This window comes from Pteropus alecto, unplaced genomic scaffold (genome assembly GCF_000325575.1).
Source record: "Pteropus alecto unplaced genomic scaffold, ASM32557v1 scaffold42, whole genome shotgun sequence".
Classification (NCBI taxonomy): Eukaryota; Metazoa; Chordata; class Mammalia; order Chiroptera; family Pteropodidae; genus Pteropus; species Pteropus alecto.
The window spans coordinates 11,013,084-11,033,130 of record NW_006434825.1 but is presented as its reverse complement, the minus strand read 5'-3'; the positions used below and the strand labels follow the sequence as shown (position 1 = coordinate 11,033,130).

The 20,047-nt window shown below is 38.9% G+C and overlaps 2 protein-coding genes and 1 pseudogene across 3 annotated transcripts in view; all 3 read left to right on the top strand.

Annotated features, from left to right (window-relative positions):
• Positions 1-10,337, top strand: part of TERB1 (telomere repeat binding bouquet formation protein 1) — a 31,257-nt gene extending 20,920 nt beyond the window's left edge. The window contains exons 14-19 of the mRNA XM_025045250.1: positions 25-89; positions 398-493; positions 2,711-2,860; positions 3,150-3,215; positions 6,199-6,397; positions 9,998-10,337. Of these exons, the coding sequence (XP_024901018.1) occupies positions 25-89; positions 398-493; positions 2,711-2,860; positions 3,150-3,215; positions 6,199-6,397; positions 9,998-10,337 (916 nt within the window). The remainder of the gene's footprint in view (positions 1-24; positions 90-397; positions 494-2,710; positions 2,861-3,149; positions 3,216-6,198; positions 6,398-9,997) is intronic.
• Positions 10,338-10,366: 29 nt separating this feature from the next.
• Positions 10,367-20,047, top strand: part of DYNC1LI2 (dynein cytoplasmic 1 light intermediate chain 2) — a 25,882-nt gene continuing 16,201 nt past the window's right edge. The window contains exons 1-4 of one of the 2 annotated variants that reach the window (XM_015587769.2): positions 10,367-10,535; positions 10,665-10,738; positions 12,999-13,115; positions 16,423-16,653. In XM_015587769.2, the coding sequence (XP_015443255.1) occupies positions 10,429-10,535; positions 10,665-10,738; positions 12,999-13,115; positions 16,423-16,653 (529 nt within the window). In that variant the 5' untranslated portion in view covers positions 10,367-10,428. The remainder of the gene's footprint in view (positions 10,536-10,664; positions 10,739-12,998; positions 13,116-16,422; positions 16,654-20,047) is intronic. The other variant, XM_006909731.3, reaches the window with a different exon arrangement.
• Positions 19,926-20,044, top strand: LOC112478279 (annotated as a pseudogene).

Sequence of the window (20,047 nt, the reverse complement as noted above, 5' to 3'; positions counted from 1 at the left end):
AATCTGTTTTCTATTTTCTTTCAGTGGCCATGTTTTTAAACATCCAGATCCCATTGTCAAAAATAGAAGGCAGCAGTTGCCAGTAACAGGTATAATTAAAAACGTTTCTTCTTTGACAAGAAAACAGATATTTAGGTGACCTACGTAGCTAAAAACGTACATTGGGATATCTGCCCTCTAAAGTATAAGCCACGCCTTTGACTCTCTTTCTGCTGTAAATGCTTCAGTCACCTAAATAGTTATCATATTTGTTGGTATCCAGAACTTGTTTATCCATTAGGATGACTGGATGTGTAGTGCTAGGGTAAAGTTTATGAAAATCTTGATAATTAATCTTGTAAATGTCAGGTCCTTTTCATTATTCAAAAAAATCTTGCATTTTGTAATTTTTTTCCAGATCCATTTACATTATGTTCAGATATAATAAATAAAGAAGTCATCAATTTTCTCTCAACTGACAATTGTTCCAAAACATTCAAGTATAGGTGCTCAGGTAAATATTTTTCAATTACAGTTGTTTCATAAATAAAGCTTTATATGATATTCATTAACTAGAATTTGTAATAGTTCTCCCTGTGTGATTTAAACTTAATTTCCTTTAGAGAAATAACAATCTGGAGTATCATAACATATTCAAAATAATTCCTTCTATCTGTATCATCCTATGCTGCCAGTATTTGTTTATGTGAATCAATATAACTAATACTTTTTTATTTTTTTGTCACAAGTAATACCATCTATAAGTTTAACTTTACTGGTTTTGGACCTAACAATGGTTGGCGGTTTTTCTGACCTAGGGAAACTATAAAAGAATCACCAAGGTAAACATTTTTTATATTTTCAGAGAGCCAATAAACAGGTATGTATTTTGGATTATGCTGTACAGATTATAGGCATTAAGTAATAAATTTAAACTAATTTGTTTATAGTAAATATATAAATGTTTCTAGTGTTCCATGCCCCATTATTTTTTCTGCAGGGCTCTTGTAAATGTTCCACAATGTGTATTCCATCCCTTCTCCTTCAAACCCCAGTAATTTCCCTTTTTTCTTATTCTTGCATGCTGCTCAGTGAAGACCGAGGCTATTCCACATTAGGCTCAGAATACTACTATTCTTCATTCTTCAATGTGGAGTTTAATTCTATTACTCTAAAACTGATATCTAGCTATAATCTGAATCCCTGCTCTTTTTTTTTCCCCTTACCATTTTAATATTGTATCTTTTCTTTTCATTGTCTTTCTATCCATTAACTCCTCTTATACCACCTTAAACTGTTAATTTCTCCTCACCTTAAAGAAAATCCAAATATTTTGTGTGATTTGCTATTGTTTCAAGTAGTCATCTACTCTTCTTCCACCATTGGTTACTATTCTTGCTCTTGCTCCCTTCTTTTTCAGTGTATTCATTCCCTTTTTAACTCCCTGCAATCTGGCTTCTTTTATTGTGCTTCTACTAAACATTAATGTTAAAGATTACCTGAAGCCTCACTTTTTTCCCCCAAAAACCAATGACTTTTAAAAAATTTTTTGTCCTTTAGTATCTCTGCATTGTTGACTACCATTCCTTGAAACCCTCTCCTGTCAATAGTTTAAAGCCACAGTTCCCAAACTGTCCACCCAGGTTCCCTGAGGCTCTGCAGTGAATTCACAAGGGCACTACACAAAATTTTAAATTTTGTAAATGAAACACAAAATTGTCAATATCTTTTGGACATTGCATGAACTACTAGCTCAAAGTAGTTCACAGTTTCAATATTAGATTGTGCTACTTTCCTTTTGAAGATATCATGTCTTTGTGGAGCTAGATTTTCAGTGGTGGTTGTGATAAAAATCAAGTACCACATGAAAATCAATGTGGCAGTGTCCAGTCTGGCTGGAAATGAAGATGACAATGTGCAGTCTGACTCCAGGATTTGAGAAGTTGTACTATACCCAATAGGTGCACACATCACATTAAGGAATAATTGTAGTTAATAAGAATGAAATACAAATATTTTTTGTTTGAATTATTTTTTTCAAATGGCTATTAAGTTGTTAGAACATAAGTGCTTATTACATTGTTTTGGAGGTTTTTTACAATGGTTGGAGGTTTTTTTCACCTAGGGATAGTATAAAAGAATCACCAAGATCAGTGTGGTAATGCTTTTGTGGGTTAAAAAAAAAAGAGTCCTTATCTGTTAGGGATGCATATGAAGTATTTACAGATGAAATAGTACTTTAATGCAAATTCCAGGCCTCGCAATCTAGTGTGTACATGGCAGGCAGAGCAGTGTACATGGGTGTAGATAAAATATGACTACCAATGAGTTAATAATTATTGAAGCTGGATGATGAACACATGGAAGTTTACTGTACTTTTTTCTTTACTCTTGTGTGTTTGAAATTTTCCATAATAAGACATTAAAAACTACAACTGGGCATAAGAGTCGCTCCTTTTGGATCTTCTACGAGTGACTCCTGCTGACAACTGCCCAAAGTCTGCTTCTTTTCTATATCACCATAACTCTGTTCACACCTCTATCATGACACTTATTTCACTGTATGGTATATGTTGTCTGTACTCTCTCAGATGACTTTGAGCTTCTTGACGTATTTATAATTAAGTTCCTTATTTCACTTCAATTACCATCTTAAAGATATTTGTTTTCATAGATTTATTATTAGATATTTTGTAATATTTATACATCACTTTAATTTGTTTTCTTTTAGGTTGCATAGCAGTAGGAAAATCCCTGAATAGCCGAAATTTTAGCAAGCTCTTGCACTCTTGCCCATACCAATGTGATCGTCACAAAGTCATTGTGGAAGCTGAAGACAGATATAAAAGTGAACTAAGGAAATCACTTATCTGTAACAAAAGTAATTAATTCAGCAGTATTAAAAAAACCGTAATTATGACTATATCTTGTGATCTAGAACATATATTAAAAGCTAGAGTAAAATAATGTTGAAAAGAAACTCTGTCTCTGAGAGACTAGTAATTTAAAATGTATCCAGGAAGTAGATTTAGTCTCTGGTGGTTTAAAAATTCTTCCTAATCCACCTAAGGGTTCTCAGAACGGGGAAAAAAGGAAATACTATACTAATGGAATTGATGTGCTATTAGATCGATACTCTAACTATGCTAAATTTTTTCCATATTTTTCAGAAATTCTGCTGACCCCACGTAGAAGACAACATCTCAGTAATGAACCTACTACCTCTGGAGGAATAAGTGAATATATTTATTAAATAAGCCAAAATTTCATATATTTCTGAGAAAGAAGAGAACAGCTCAATGATTATGACTCTTAAATGATAACTTTTGACTGATGAGAGTCATACTTCCTAGGAAAAGAGGCTTTCCTCTTCCCTTCCTCATGTTGCTTGCTCACCCATTGCTTTCCAGCTGGGGAAGAAACAGGAGGAAACTAACATTTATTAAGCACCTACTATGTGTTAGATGTTTTATAGCTATTATTTGCTATAATTCTTATAATAACATTGTATGGTAGGTATTATTTTATTCCCACTTTAAGGCACACTGAGTTGGCAAATAGCAGAGCTTAGATTAAAATGCATAAGTGCTTCAGAGAGATTTTGCAGAAAGTTTTGATTTATAACTATAGCACTTCAAACAACCAAAATCGAAGAGACAAATTGTATAAACCTTAAGGCCCTGCTTAAAAATCAAAATACTTCTTAAAACAATGAGTTAATTTACAGGAATTTTTATTTAACTTCAGTGTTAACATTTTAAATTCATCACCATTCCATATTTATCGGAGAGTTAAAGAACATTACCATTTTCTTCTATTTATATGGAATTAGTACCTGAAGAGTAAAAATAAGCAGTTGAGTACATTACTTTCCAAAGTAACCTGGAAATCAGTAACATCTATAGAGCCATTCTGTTATTTATTACAAAGACATTCGGATGTGATACATCTGGGAAACATTTTGCCACTTACTTTTATTTGGCCATTTTAACTGCCAAAACTGAAAAAATTTTCAAATTTACTTTTTATATCTGGGTCTCTTTCTAGGTTGAAAGTCCTGCATGCAAATTAAAATTAAGTACATGTCACTATAAAGTAGCCTACTTTTTAAAGTAATATTTTCTGTATAAACTGTGAAAATGGGTGTTTTTCCATAGAAACATGTTACACTTGGAAATCTTGTTTTTAACAAGGCGTTGGCATCAAATTAATATAGTTTTTTCAGCAATATGTCTTAAAAGCAAATATATAACTAAAAATATAATCATTTTACATAGTAAAATCATTTGCAGAGCCTCATGAAATGTATGTATGTAATTATGGTTATACGTTGATTATACAGAGGGATCCTAAATACTATTATGTGACATTCAGCTCAAAAATACACCTTTTTGTGGTTTAGAAGTGCTTTAGCTAAAACTAAATAGTTAATAATTTGGCCTTTTAGAATGTAGAATAATTTGGCTTTTTTAGAATGTAGAAAGGCATCTTGAGGAGGTAGTGATTAGATGGTCTTATATCTGTTTCACAAGCAGGCCAGGAATATTTGCTATATTGCCATTTTTTTCCCTTCTTGATAAATTTCTTTTTTGTATTAAAGACATTCATCACCACTCATTTGGTTATAGGTTACACTCAAATTTGAGACTATTCTTTTGAGAAGGGACCATTGTAGCATCTAAGCATTTAAAGAGCCTCAGGGACAAGGCTCTTTTTAAAGATGATTTGGTATCTTGAGAGGGTTTGAATAAGTCTCTAGAACTGAGCCTTCTTGCCTATCTTCCCCAGCTCTTTCCTAATGCCCAGTCAATATCAAGAGGATCAATTAAGAAGCCAGAGGGGAGCTTTGTGGTATACAGAGCTACTTCCTCCTTTTACGCTGCTCACCACCCTGCTGCAGTAACCTGTGAGGAACTGGGCATAGATGTTAAGTGTAGGAATCAGTGAGATGGCAGCTGCAATGGAAAAGTGGGACATGAACTTTAGTACCCTAATATGCTGAATGTTATAATAACCCAGCCAGTACTGATTATCATGAGTTCAAATCATTTAATAAGAGATACTGAAATCATTTATTTCTTAGAAAACCAGAGTTTTCTAATAAACCCAAAAGTAAGGAGTAACTTCATTGATAAGCTTTGAAACAGTTTTTACCTCTAGTGACTTTTTTATTTCAACAAATCATTATTGATCACCTGCTATGTGTCAGATACTATTTTAGGCACTGGAGATACAATGGTGAGCAAAACAGAAGGCAAAACTCCCTGTCTTCATGGAGCTTATATTCTAAGTAATACCATTAAATCATAATCAGACATTATTTTCATTGATTTATCAGCCTTCTTTGGGTAAGATTTCTCTTCTTTTTAAAAATATCTGAACTGTGGCTCCTATCCTAGGAGAGGTGGAAAAATAGCTAACAGTCTTTACCTGATAGGGCAAGATTTTCTGACTATCCCAGCACAATTATTCCAGGTTCACGCAAGTAAACAGCAGCCTTAAGTGGATATAAAAAAAATATCCTCATCAGCATCAACCTACAATAACATGAATTAGCAATGAATGAAAAACTTGAACTATTTCCTAGTAATCATCATCAGAAGATATTTGTGTTTACAGATACCAACTGTGCATTCTTTATATTGTAAAAAGTATCCCTAAACACTAGATAGTTAAAAATTTTCTTGTGCAGCCTACTTTTTTGAGTTTTAACAAGCTGAGCATCCATATAGGTAGTGAACTTCCTTTTTAAAGCAAATTTCAAAAGACCCTATTCTTTAAAAATATTAAGATTGATCATTAAAGTAACAAGTGTCGATATTCTTTTCTATTCTCTGAAGTTATGGAGCCCTTTGGGAAGACTCTATCTGTAAGATAGGTAAGCTATTTGTTAACTGTCCTCACAGGAATGTTGAGAGAATTAACAATCAAATGTTTGTAAATTCTTATGTTTTTTGACTGAAAGATGTTGCAAATATTATTACAATATGATAAAGTTACAATTATTGAAGAAGTCACAGTGATATCATTTAGCTTAATAAAAGGCACTCTGTTTTTAAAAATTGAAGTGGATTTCTATAAGACGAGTAGCCCAGGCATTAAGTTTTCTCACAATATAGTTCTCATCTTTAGAATAAGTTAAGCACTTATTTGGGTCTCAAGAAGATTTTTTTTTTTTCAGCAAGCACTAATATATTCTACAATTCTCATTAATTACAGAAAAAAGAAAAATTCGTAAAAACTTTACTAAAGAAGAAGTAAATTATCTTTTCAGTGGAGTTAAGAAAATGGGAAATCACTGGAATTTAATTTTGTGGTCTTTCCCCTTTCAACAAGGACGGAAGTCTGTGGACCTTGCTCGTAAATACTACAAGCTGACCAAACGCCCTAAGTGTGTGGCTCCTTTATTGGAAGACTTGTCAGTTTTTGGTTTGAACTCTTAAAATACAGTGCCTTGGAGATACAAAATTTAAAATATTCTTCTAAACTCTCATAAGACAGGGAATGTAGAAACAGAGATACTGTTTTCATTACATACTTTTTGTGATGTGATAAGTTGTAGCTCATCAAATTATTAAAATAATTTATAAAACATTTTCAAGGCATAGATTAGTATGACAGAATTCCTTTACAAGGTCATACATTTGTTTAGAAATATGCTTTTATTTTTCCTTAAGTTCAGAGAACATAGGTCAGAGAAAAAATTATCAGCCTTTAAACATTATTTAACATTATGTTACAATGAATACTATGTGATACATGTAGATTTTAGTATCCTTACCCAGTGAAAGTCCTTCCCTAGAAAGACAGAATAGTTTCCCAAGCTGTTAAGTTCCCACATTCTAAATCAATGTTTGACATTTTGTTAATTAAAATGTTTCCTCTCTTAAAGGCCAATGATGCTTTGAATATTTCGGAATTCTGTGGTCATGTTCACTTCTTTTTGGTGTTCGTTTATTTGCTTTTTAAAAGTTTAAAACAATTTTTTTATTGTTTGTTTTAAAGTTAGTTTTCTTCTAATGGAAAATCAAAGTATTAAGTCTCAATTATCTATTTGTTTTACTCTTTTTAAATTCTGTCATGTTCCCCAAAGGATACTGTTACAGCCTCCATTAGACTTAAAATGCTGTTGCTGCGGCAAAGGGATCAAGTATCACGGTGGGAAAGCTCAGCTGTGCTGATGTACCCATTGGCTCACTGCTTCGTGTCACTGTAGTCTATTCTTCAGTCCCAAAGGGTATGTCCCCATATGTATATATTCTTTGACTTTTTCAGATCATGACTATTTCTTCTTAAATGAAACAGAAGTTTTATTCAATTTCTTATTTTCTAATCCACACAGAAAATTCCAGAGGGTTAATAAGCAGAAAATTTTCTATTTAAATCCAAATTTTCCTTTAGGCAAAAAAAATTTATAATTAGAAAAATTCCTTGCAACATTTAAAGTGTGACTGAATCTATTCCATTATCTGTCAATATTTCCTAAACACTATGGGGATGATGTAAGTAGTCTTCCTAGGTTATTTTGATGTGTACTTCTCAAGATTTATGAAAGTTGTTTTAGGTCAAAGGGGAAAGCATTTTGTCTTTTGCCTCAGTCTAATTGGCTTAGGTAATCAGAAATCTCTTACAATTGTTCAGATAAAATTTAAACATTTTTCTACTTTCAGTGGGTCATAGTTAACAGTTTTTTGATTGAAAATTATGTATGTAACAAAATGATCAAATACTGCTTACAGAAGCATTCCCAAGAGTATTATATACTGTAGCTTAGACACTGTTTTGTGTCGCTGACACTGTATTTAAAAGAACCGACTGCCTTTTGAAACCTTGAAATTTTATCCTAACACCTGGCTAACTTTTGGTTAACATGAGCTGCTTTTTCCCCCTCAAATGGAGATATTTGGTAATAACATAAATGAAGAAAATAAAAGGAAAGCCCAAAAATGACTTTAGAAGACTGTATGGCTTTAAGAATTCAGATCTGGCCAAATCAATAGGAAATAAAAAATTTTAATAATGACAGATCTTTGGAGTTGGAACTGACCTTAGTTATAGTTCCCTGCCAGAGGTATGACTTGCTCTATAACAATCTGGATATTGGTGGCTGTCTTTAATTTTACATATATCCTCAGAAACCTGTAATTTACTACTTTGCAGGGTGATAATTGATGTTCGGTTCTTCCTTAGACTAAAATGAAATGTGCTTTCCTGGTGTACCTTCCACAGAACCACAAAAGTTGAATCCCTTTTGCACATGCCAGCCCTTGAGAGAGTGAAACCTATCAAATTCCCCTCTTTTCCCTCTACATCTTTTATCCTGCATGCTGATGAGCCCCAGCTACTTTATGCTTCAGTAGAGCAGTGTCATGTCTCCTCTCCTTATGAGTCGCGGACCACTGGACACCTCTTTGTTTATAAACTGTGGCCAGAAAGAAATGTAGCCTGACTGGCAGAGTGGGATTATCAGCTTCTTTGCTAGGCCCAATGAAGTTTTATGGATCTTACCTAAGATGCTTCTTGACATTCTATATGACCAACTCTGAGATTATAGTTATTATAGTTAGGATTTACAGATAATTTTATTCCTATCTTTTCCTTATGCATTTATTTTTAACCCACTACTGGACTTTAATAATCCCTGTTAAGTTCCATCTTGTTGGATTTAGTCTATACTCAGTTTGTCATCCAGTATATTAGACATCCTTTCTTGTTTCAGGTCATCCACAACTTCTATGAGTGTGCTGCTGCATTCTCATCCAAGTCACTGATGGTACCCTGAAAGGGGTGGGCCAGGGTAGGAGGTTGGGGTAGGTTCTAAGATGCTTTCTCTGGTGGTCCCTGATCATCAGCCCTTTCTGAGCCTGGTTTTTAACAAGCCTCAGTCCAGCCTACATTTCATTTTCTTGTCTATTTATTGTTTGTTTTAAAGTTAGTTTTCTAAATTGCCAAATACCCTGTTAAAATCTGCACTTACTATGTCTGCAGCATCCTCCTACCTGGTATTCCTGTAAAAATGAAAGCAACTGTGCTATCTTTTCATTTTCCAACTGATCACAGGGAATTACACCTAGGGCTGATAAAGTTCATTGGCTTGTAGTTTTCAACATCATCTTACATCCTGTGAAAATTCAGATGCTGTTTGCCATTTTATAACTTACAATACTTTGCATGCTCTTCCCAGACTTCCAGGGGTGTAACTCTTAATGGGTTTTCACTCACATTTTCTTGTTTGAACCTTACATTCAGGTTGGCAGGTAATCTGCCCATTTGCTGGATTCTATAATCCATGCTGCTCATATTTGGCAGAGCCAAGGTAGGAAGCCTACTCATCTGAAACCCATGTAGCTGGTTGCTTTTCTACCATATCTCACTTCCTTGTGACATTTAGAAATGCCTTGTAAAGTGAGTCTGTTTCCACAGGATAGCAAAAGCCCTTAGGTAGTGGCCACACCTAAAGTTAAGTTTGATAGGTGAAATGTATTTTTTTTCCATTACCCTCTTCCTTCCCCTTTCACATCTCTTCCTTTTTCTTTCCCATCTCTTCCTTTTTCTTTCCTTTTTTTTTTCCCATATAGAAAGAAAGCCTATCTCTGACGTCAAATGCTGGCTTCCTGAATATATTTTTTAAAACCTATTAATAAAGTAAGCTGAAGTGTATGGTTCACTGCGGTAAAGATCACTACCTCACAATCTTAACAGTCAATCAAGGAGGAGGTGTAAAAGGGGATATTTACGAGGATTTGGAGGACTAATTTAAGGCTGATCTTTCAATGCGGGGCTTGATTAGAATTAGGCAAAGCTCGTGACGTAATAGGTTAAGATTGGTGAATAACATTGAAAGTATCAGGATGTTACCTTCCAGCATTGGGTCCTTGGGCAGGTTTCTTAAGCTTTCTAAGCTTCAGGTTCCTCCTCTGTAAACAGGTTAGATACGATTCAAGGAGATAACGTGTAGCACTGGCCCACGATAAACGCTAAGTAAATGGCCCCATCGTGTATTAGTTTCATTCCAAAGCTTGAGCTTCACGTCTATCTGGTTGCTAAGCCCCCGACGGCGAAGCAGGAGCCTCCTTCGCTGGGAGGACCCGGGGCTGGGTGTTGTTGCGCCCCTCGGCCGGGAGAGGGCGCCAGTGCGTTCTCCGCCCAGGCGGCTCCCGCTCCCGCCGCCGCCGCCGCCGCCGCTGCCGTTGCCGCCCCCTTGCGCATGGCTGCCTCGGCTGCCGCCTGACCTACGCTCGGCTCCTGCCTTCGCGGCGGTCTCACGACTCTGTGATAGCCTGCGGACATTGCAAGCCCGGCAGAGCGCGGCCGGCGGCGCGGACCCCGCAGGGCGTGCGACGTGTGGCGCGGCCTAGGGGGCGGCGGGCGGCGGGCTGCCCGGCCAGGGTCCTCACGGGTCCTTGGCGGACCCGGGGGAGGGCCCTCTTTGTGGCTGCAGTTGGCAAGATGGCGCCGGTGGGGGTGGAGAAGAAAGTGCTGCTGGGCCCCAACGGGCCCGCTGTGGCGGCCGCCAGTGACCTGACCAGCGAGGAGGAGGAGGGCCAAAGCCTATGGTGAGACCGCGCGGCGGCCGGGCTGGGCGGCGGGGCCGGGGAGGGCGTGGCGGGGAGCCGGCCGAGCTGGGCCGGACCGTCTGACTGATGACCTGTCCGGGGCCGGTCGCTTTGTCATTTTACCCACAGGTCCTCGATCCTGAGCGAGGTGTCCACCCGCGCCAGGTCCAAGCTGCCGTCCGGCAAGAATATCCTGGTTTTCGGTGAGCTCCGGCGGCGGGGCGTTGCCCAGGGAGCCGGGGTGGGCGAGGCCGGCACCCCTTTTACTGGTCTCAGTCTTCCTTACCCCCGCTGCCTGCCCCGCCCGGAGGGCCAAAAGACCCAGGTTGGAGAGTCGGAGATTGGCCAGTTCCAACACACTTAAGATTGTGGTGTTGCCCGTTTTGGGAATCCTGGTGATGCTGGCATGTGTTTGTCGGCAGTTCTTAGTCATTGGTCATAACAGTAATCTTGATTTAAATGTCCCTGACGCCCTGCGCTCACAGCCCAAAAGTTCACCAAATCTAGGCGTGGAGAGGGGCATAAGTAGATGAAAGAGTTGGGTAGAGATGGGAGAGGAGGGTGACTTAGGGTCGGGGCTGTGGGGACATGGCACAGGAGCCATTTCTTGATCATGAGCAGTCGAAGGGATGCTGCAGAGGACAGCAGACTTTGGAGTCCTCATCGAGGGATTTACTGGATTATTCCAGTTCTCACTGCTGTGTTACCTGTGTCAGGTCCCCTAACGTGTTTGGTTTCATTTTCCTCACACAAGTGAGGGAGTCTGGCTCAGTTCATTCATACAGCAAACCCATTCGTTGAGTGAGTTTTGTAGACTGGGCACCAGACAGCACAGACATCCATCAGATACCACACAAGAATCTCAGTCTAGGAAGACAGATGTGATTGCACTACATACACCAGGCTGGGCATGGGCAGATTATTGCAGGGGCATCACACTGCTTAGTGTTGTTTTGAAAGAGGGTAATTTGGGGTTCAGGTATTTTGAAGGATAAGTGTTGAGGTGGCATGGCAGTGGCATGCAAGGTCACAAAGGGTTAGTGCTTGTAAGAATACAGAGGTAACGAGGGGGTGTGGGTGTTGGGAAGCTTCCAGAAGCTCCTTATGGAAGGTGACTGCTAAGGTAAGTTGGGGGAAGATTGTTTAAGGCTGAAGAATTGATGCCTTTTCCTGAAGGCCCCTGATTTTCAAGAGCAGGGGTCCCCAACCCCTGGGCCATAGAGAGTTACCGATCTGTGGCCTGTTAGTAGCGGGGCCGCATAGCAGGAGGTGGAGCGGCAGGCAAGCAAGCAAGCTTCATCTATATTTGAAATGCAGCGGCTCCCCAGCATCAGCACCTCACAGCACCTCACATCCACCTCAGATCATCAGGCATTAGGTTCTCAGGAGCACCAGTCTCTGGTGCCAAAAAGGTTGGGGACCTCTGCTCAAGAGCTTTTTATTTCATCTCCATCCCCTAAACCTCATGGGAATCACTTCTTGAAGATTTCCACTGTAAGGGGAGCAGATGGTCTTCTTTAGGTGATGATCATTGCAATAGGTAATAAAGGACCCTTAGAGATCTTCCAGAAGTGGGGGATCAAGGTCTCTAGATCTGTGTTGTAGAAAGGGAACTCTGGCAACAGAGTAGCAGGTGGCTTAAAATGAGCAGGTACTGAAGTCAGACTGACAAGTGATCATCGTGGTCTGGGTGGGATGTAGAGGGCCTGAATGAGGTAGTGGTACTGGGGATGGGGAAGGAGACTTTTGATCTGTGGAATGCCTTTCTGTTCTCATGTTCTTTAAGTCGATATTACTAAATCCCAGGGGTGCCTAGTGATGTTTCTTGGTGGTGGTTCTTGATGTTTAAGGTTTCTTTTGGGGTCGATTTAGTTGATTGGAGGGGGATGATGAGGTGCTTGATAATATACTAAGATTGTGCTTAAGAGTTTGGTCAGGTCTATAATTATTTTCATTGGTTTCCTATCTTTTAGGATGCTTATGAAAGAGATGCACTAAAATAAAAAATGAATAATAGCTTTTATTTTTCATGATTGTGAGGCAGGATCAGACTTTTAGTTCAGAGTTCCTTGGTTTTAAGTTTCATATTTTGATGATTTCTTACTTTTCTTGTGGTAAAAGTTTATTTTGTGAGAAGCTAGCTCCACTTTTTACTTTCACTTCTCTAAATGCATGTTTTATAAATCATAGGTAGGGCCTGTGGACCTGCGTTAGTCCTTTCCTTGTAAAGTAAGGGTAACTGCAGTAGAATGTCATTTTAGATTTTGGAATTTGCCACCTTTCTTACCCCTCCCTACTGCAACCACTCTTACAGCAAAGCCTCCTTTGTTTATGAATTCAGGTGCGAGACCTCAACAGCAGACTTTGCAGGAAATTCTTAGTTGTTCTTTATGAATGTCAAGACTTCCTATCCTTGCCTAGAATAAACAGTACACTCTGTCTTCTTACATACATCATTTGTAGGTGAAGATGGTTCTGGTAAAACAACTCTCATGACTAAACTACAAGGAGCTGAGCATGGCAAAAAAGGAAGAGGCCTAGAGTATCTCTACCTCAGCGTCCATGATGAGGACCGAGATGGTGAGTGAAGTATTAATCCATGGTAAGGGGTGTGTACAGGTCTCTGACTTCTTGGTTGCAATGCCTGCAACATGGCCAGGCATTCTCGATTTTCTATTTAGTTCTAAGAGAATAAGTCAGAGGAGTCGATGAAGTATCTGTCTTTGTAGGGCTTTACTCACTTTATAGAGAATGTTAGCAAAAGTGGGAATGGGGTCATCAGCTGCTGCTCTGGGTAGACCCCACTTAAAGGGAGATACTGAAGGTAAAGTGTCAAATGCACAAAAAGGTAATAAGATGTTTTTTAAAGCTTTGTACTTCTCTATGAGGAAAACGCTTGGTAGACTGATCTGGGTACCATTGTTACTCTGCTTGGTTCTAGTGGAGAAGCTGAAGTTGGTGTGGTTCAGAGTGTAGCAGCTCAGCTGATATTTACAGGAGACTTTTCTGAGTTTCTTTGTGACTGTAAAAATGCTCATTTCTTATGTTTCTTTCAGTGGAGGGAATAGAGGCTCAGAAGTGATAATGTTCACTTTCACTCTTAATTCCTCATCTCAAGGATACAGATAGTAATAGTTTCTATCTACAGGGTAGTTGGGATGACTAGTAGTGCATGGTAAGGACTCTTATTAGGATTAGATACCATTTTATAGTCTTTCTTGTAAGTATAATTATGAGATGGATTCAGGTAATGGTTTTTGGTTACCATTAATCAGTAATGCCTCCTTTATTAACTTTATTAATCAATAATGTCTCCTTTATAAACTTTTAGGCTCTAAAATAATTATTGGTGTCTAGCTTTTTATTTGTAGGAAATTTATCTATGTGGCGTAAGGATGAAATATTTTTGTTGTTATTTACTTTATAGTTGCCTTTACTCACGTAAACAGTAAAGATCGTGAAGTAGAGGGACTAAAATGGCAAATCCCACCACCTCTGGTCCCCATTTCCTTATTGCTAAAATAAAGAAGCTGTACTCGAGTTCTTTCCAGCATGATAATTCTTTGATTTCCAGGTGTCATTTAATAGAGGGCATGGGTTTGGAGCACTTATTAAAGCTTGGAAATCTGTATTGTGTTAATGGTAACTTAGAGATCATCTTAGAATCCCAGGATTTTATTCCTGCTCCTCCTGCTCCCAGCTTCCTTTGCCATGATAAACATTCCTTGAAGGATGTGAAAGAAAAGTAGGAGGTAGACCCGGTGCTGAGAGCTCTCCTTGTATGAGGAGGACAGAGGCATGCAGGTGCCCATCGAGGCCCGCCGTAGTCTGATTGGGTAGGTCTGGGACTCGGGCCGCTGAGCCAGGCCTGTGGGGGTCTCATGTGTCTGAGTCTTTTGCTTCCTGTCTTTGTTAAGCAGTATGGTTATTGTGGAAAGAACTTGGGCTGTGGAGCCAGGCAGAATTGGTTCAGACTGACTTAACCACTCTGCTCCTTAGTTTCCTCATTTGTAGAATTGGGTAATGGTACCTGTTTCGTAGGTTGATAGAATGAGAGGTGGCGTGTCACATATAATCAAGTGCTTGAGACAGTGGTAGTTCTAGTACCCTTTTGAAAGTATAAAATACGATGTGGATACTCTGTGAATCTCTGTAGCCTCTTGTTTCAAGATGGCATAAGCATATTTCATGCCAAAGCATCGTATTAAACATATTCGCTTGCCTTTGAATTGAAGTACATGTTAACTTTTACATCAGATTCCTTAAAGTTGTCTTAAAAACATCTTGGTTTCTGCATTTATGGGATTTTTCTAGGCCATCTATTTGCATGTTCCTCATTGAACCTGTGGTTAACTATACATCTCTCAGCTGTTGTCTTTTTTGTTATGTGGTCTGACTGGGTTATAAATACACATTTTATAGACAGTCACCTAGGTGGAAAAAATAGTCTCTAGCTTGTCCCTGGTCTGTGATGGGGCATGACATGTCAAAGGACCACTGTCTTCAGTGTTAGGGGCATCCGTTCAATGCCACATGTGGTGTGTGTGTTCTCCATGCACATAGGTGAGTTATGTGTAGTAGGCAGTAGGAAGAGAAGCTGGGAAAAAAAAAAGAATCGTGTCTGGTAAGAGGCAGGCATTAAAATCTGGGCTTCAGGTACAGAGCAGTATTTTTGAAGGAATTTACAGAACCCAAACTGGATTTTTTTTGAAATCAAGAAATGCTGTTGAAATCAAGTCATGACTATAAATTTTTTACATGTTAACTGATTATACTAAAAAAGATAGGTAACAGAAGATAGATTTTTAAGTGTATTTTGGAATTAATCAGAAAATAAATTTAATGAAATTATGTTTTTGATGGTAAGAGTACTTCCTTAAGGTGCTTTTTTAAAAAAATCAATTTTTTTCCCCTCAAAAACAATGACTAAAAAATTTTAAGAATATGTTACCATTTTGGAGAGTTATCTTTTATCATTTGATCATCTGGGTGTGATATAGGAACCATATGCATCATTAAATGTCAGCACTTGCACATTTGTGTGAATGTGTTTTTAACTTTTTATTAATGGAAAACAAAAACTACCTATAACATAGAGACTAGTATCATGAACAATGAACCCCAATATATGTAATATCTGTCTTCAACAGTTACCAGTTCTTCATCAATTTTATTTCAGGTGTTACTCTCCCTTTACTTCACACTGGATTATTTTGAAGCAGATTTCATGCATTATATCATTACATCTGTGAATACTTCCATATATATCTTAAAGATAAGGATTTTTAATAATAACCATATTATTATATCAAAAATAATTCCTTAAATCATCAGGGATCCAGTAATTCACACCTCAATTTATATAAGTAATTTAATCTTAATATTTAAATACAAAGGTCCTGTCTCGTTGGCACCCTTTGTGGTACGTGATCGCACTAGTTAGAGTGACTGACAAAAAGAGATTGTTTAACCACAGGCTCTTTGGCATGTCTTGCTGCCTCACAGATTGCTGATATTTTAGAGAATGGATTATTTAGACTATGGCACAGCTGACCAGTGAACATTTATAGCTTTTATTAGTATCTTTTGATTCTTATTGGAAGCTAAAGTGTCCTTCACTTCTTACTCCTAAACTTAGACGTTGCTGGAATCTTTTTAGATGTGGGCACAATATATTATGGTAGTTTAAAAAGTTTAGATAGCTCGCGAGGCACCTTGACCAAGGGTTGATATCTACTGAGCACTTGGGACCTTTTCTGGTTAAGATTTCTTTTTGTGTTCTGTGGAATTTTGTGATTGTCATTTTCAGGTTCTTCTTGATATGGCTCTTTTTAGCTGTGCTGCTGGTCATTGTCAGGTAGTAACTTAGCTTCACTTCTTTTCTTAGATCACACGCGCTGTAACGTGTGGATTCTGGATGGAGACCTGTACCACAAAGGCCTTCTGAAGTTTGCAGTTTCTGCTGAATCCTTGCCGGAGACGCTGGTTATTTTTGTTGCAGACATGTCTAGGCCTTGGACTATGATGGAATCTCTACAGAAATGGGCTAGTGTTTTACGTGAGCACATTGATAAAATGAAAATTCCACCAGAAGAAATGAGGGAGCTGGAACGGAAGTGTAAGTAAAATAAGATTTTCTTAATTGGTAAATTCAGTAGTCTCTTTGGGTGATTTCAACCACCTTTCTTTTCACTGTCAAGAGGCTGCAAAGCTGCTCTTGCATAGTGTTTGTGTTTTGTTCGCACCATTTATTTCAGAGTTGCTCTTGTAAATTCAGTAGTCAGAAAGTATTCGAAGCAGTTTTTAATCTCAAGTGTCGCAGTTGAAGAAAATAAATGAATTTATATTCCTTGTTATTTTCATTGGTTCTCTTTTAAAATAAAGATTCCCCCTTACCTCCCAAAATATGATCAGTTCTGTGAGACTGTTTGCTTTTCTGTTACTCTGCTAGTTAGCATCGATAAGGGTAGAGACTTACTGTGATCTCTGCAGCTTGAGTCCATTTCCTCGGGTTCTGTCGAGGCCCTATAGACCCTCTTGTTGGCAAGTTTAAAGAAAGCCCTACAAAAGACAAATCTTTCAGCTCCTACCTTAGTTCATTTAGGGATCTGGCAGATATGATTTTAATTCATATAATGAGAAGGCCATTTTTTTTTTATCATTAAAATTAAAGGCTATTTTAAGACTAAGGACATCTGAGTCCTTTGAGAACAAAGAACTTTCAAATTAAAGGAAGTTTCCCCCCACCCCCTTAATGTGGTTCAGAAGCTTGTTTTTCTTTTCCCTTGCTTCTGTACAGTTACGTCAGCTTCTGTCCACTAGCCAGGGAAATGGGAGGAGTAGGGGCTGGAGCTGTGGTGGCGGCGGTGGCAGCAGCAGCAGCAGCAGCAGCAGCAGTCTTGGCCAGGGCAGGCTTAAATCAGCTTGGCTTATTTCCACAGAATGACATCATTCCCTTTAGTGAATTAATGAGTGCTTCTGGGGCATGGCACATGGGATCTTCACACTTACTGTCAGAAGAGTTCAGAAATTTTGATGTGCTTTTCCAGTCAGATTTCTTGCTGTGTGTCTTCCTGTCATAACTTCAAACTTGCTCCTCTCCCATTTTAGCTAAAGCGGGGAGTTTTACATCTGATCTTTGGTTTGCTGTGTGTATGGGTTTCCCAGGTCACCCGCATGTATGCCACAGTGATTGTTATGCAGCTCAGCTGGTCTGTCTTCAGCCACTGACCTTTCTAGATAATGCCTCTTTTCCTTCTGAAATAGAGATCCTAAAAACAACTTCTCAGAATAGTTCTGAGGCTGAAAAGCTGTTTTCCTTTCACTGCACATTCAGTATCGGACCCAGATTAGTGAGTAAATGCACTCGAGATTTCAGTTTCTGCACTCGTTTTCTCAGAGTTATATATAACCTTATAAAGATATATTAAAACAGAAAAAAAGAGATTAAGCCAAGGAATATTGTTCCCTCTCAGATAGGAAAATGTCTGCCTTGTACCAGGTCTGTTCTAGGCATTGGGTGTGCATACAGCAGACAAGATGCTTACTCCTTGAGAGCTTTTGTTCCCATGGCACACTGAATTTATTTTGTGGTCTTCATCATTGATGGCTGTCACACATTGATGGCTGCATGTGACACAAAACCCAAAATAACAGTGGCTTAAACAAGACTGCTGTTTATTTCTCTCTCCTATAAATGAAATCCAGAAGTAGGCAGTTCAGGCCTGGAAAGCAGCTCTGGGAAGAAAGGTCAAGGACCCTGGCTCCTTTCTGCGCACTTCTCTGTCATCTCTAGGGTATGGTTTCTTCTTCTGGACAACTAGAGCTCTAATTTGTTCTAGGCACCAGGATGGAGGAGCAGGAAAAAAGTGCTAAAGGGCGTGTGCCTGCTTTCTTTCTAAGGAGGCTAGGAAATGTAGTCTCTGTGGCTTTGTGTTCTAAGTATCAGGGTTTGGTTATAAGGAGGAAGAGAAGAGGATACTGGAGGGCAACTAGCAGTTACTAGAACCACATCCATGCCTGTCTATGCCTCATGATTCTGTTAACCTTCTGAGGACTGCTCTTGTTTTCACCACTGCTCCTCTGAGATGTTTGGAGTGGTAGTCAGGCCTTTGCATTGCATATTGAAGGAGTTCCTTTGTTACTGCTAGCTTTTGGTTACATTTTAATAAAGCAGTTGGTCACCTCTTGCTCAGAGGACTCCCACTTTCCAGATTAATTGGATTCTAGGTGTTGTATGAACGAAGGGCTGTTACCCAATTTAGTTCCAATCCAACACCAATCTCCAAACTGCTGAGTTTGGAAAGCTGTTCCGTAGTGGGTCACTCTTTCAGGATTAGGTTCCCCAGTGGTTGGGAATCTGTGGCAGCTGTTTGGCTGCAGGATCCATCTGAGTGAGAAGGTGGTGTTTGTGGGTAGGTTAGTTTTCTTTCCTGCTTTATGTCTGGAGTTTCCTTTGCTTATCAAGTAGAGGAAAAAGATGAGATGCAGTCAGTGGGGACTCAGGACTGTGGAACCAATGGGTGATCAATGAAGTAGGAGAGAAAAAGTGAGAAAGCGGGGGCAGCAGCGAGGGTAGGGTATTCTGCGATCTCCTTCCCATACCCACTCGTATCTGATGTTAAAGGGGAGTCAGGTGGGCCGATGGCCCCTGCTGTGAAATACTTGCCATCCCCCCATTTAGAGAGAAATTGTTAATTCTATGGTATGTGGTATCCTAAGGGAAATGCATATTTTATTACATGAATTACAGCCCTCATCATGTTTTTATTCTCCCTTTTCACCAACCTGTCATGAACATTGCTCTGCCTTCCAACTTATTTTCTAAAATGCTGAGTTATTAAAAACATGTGTGTTTCCTACTGTTGTGGACAGCCATAATTAAGTCATTCTTTTAGTGAGTGAATAGTCTAACTCAGGGCTGCCCAGCCATTTTCACATCATGCCACAAGTAGAATGCAGTAGAGTTTGTGCAGCACACTGGGTAATGGAAGTTCATGGAGCAGACCACCGGAGCAGACCACCAGAGCCGCGTCATCCCTGCCTCACTTCCCATAGTTACTTAGCTCACCCGTAATCTGTTTCGAGCTCTGCCATGCTCACTGTCTTAAAAGCACTGGTGGGTGCTTCACATGTTCTTGGGAAGTTACAGATATTATTTAGACAGTTAAGCCATTGTATTTTTCATTGATTTGAAGATTTGTTAAAATGCTTTTAAATAGAAAATGTGAGAACCTTTGATTCCTTCAGGATTCTTCAACAACCATGCTAAATTGATCACAAAATCTTTCTGGTTTTGTCCAACCAAAATGCAAAACAGAGCTCTCGAGTAGATTGTTTATGTTGGCAGTGAAGCTATGTGAATGAGCTTAATTAAAGAGAAGTTGCAGAGACTACGGCCATGCCACCCTGAACATACCTAGTCCCATCTGATCTTGGAAGCTAAGCAGGATCGGGCCTGGTTAGTACTTGGATGGGAGACCACCTAGGAAGACCAGGTGCTTTAGGCATTA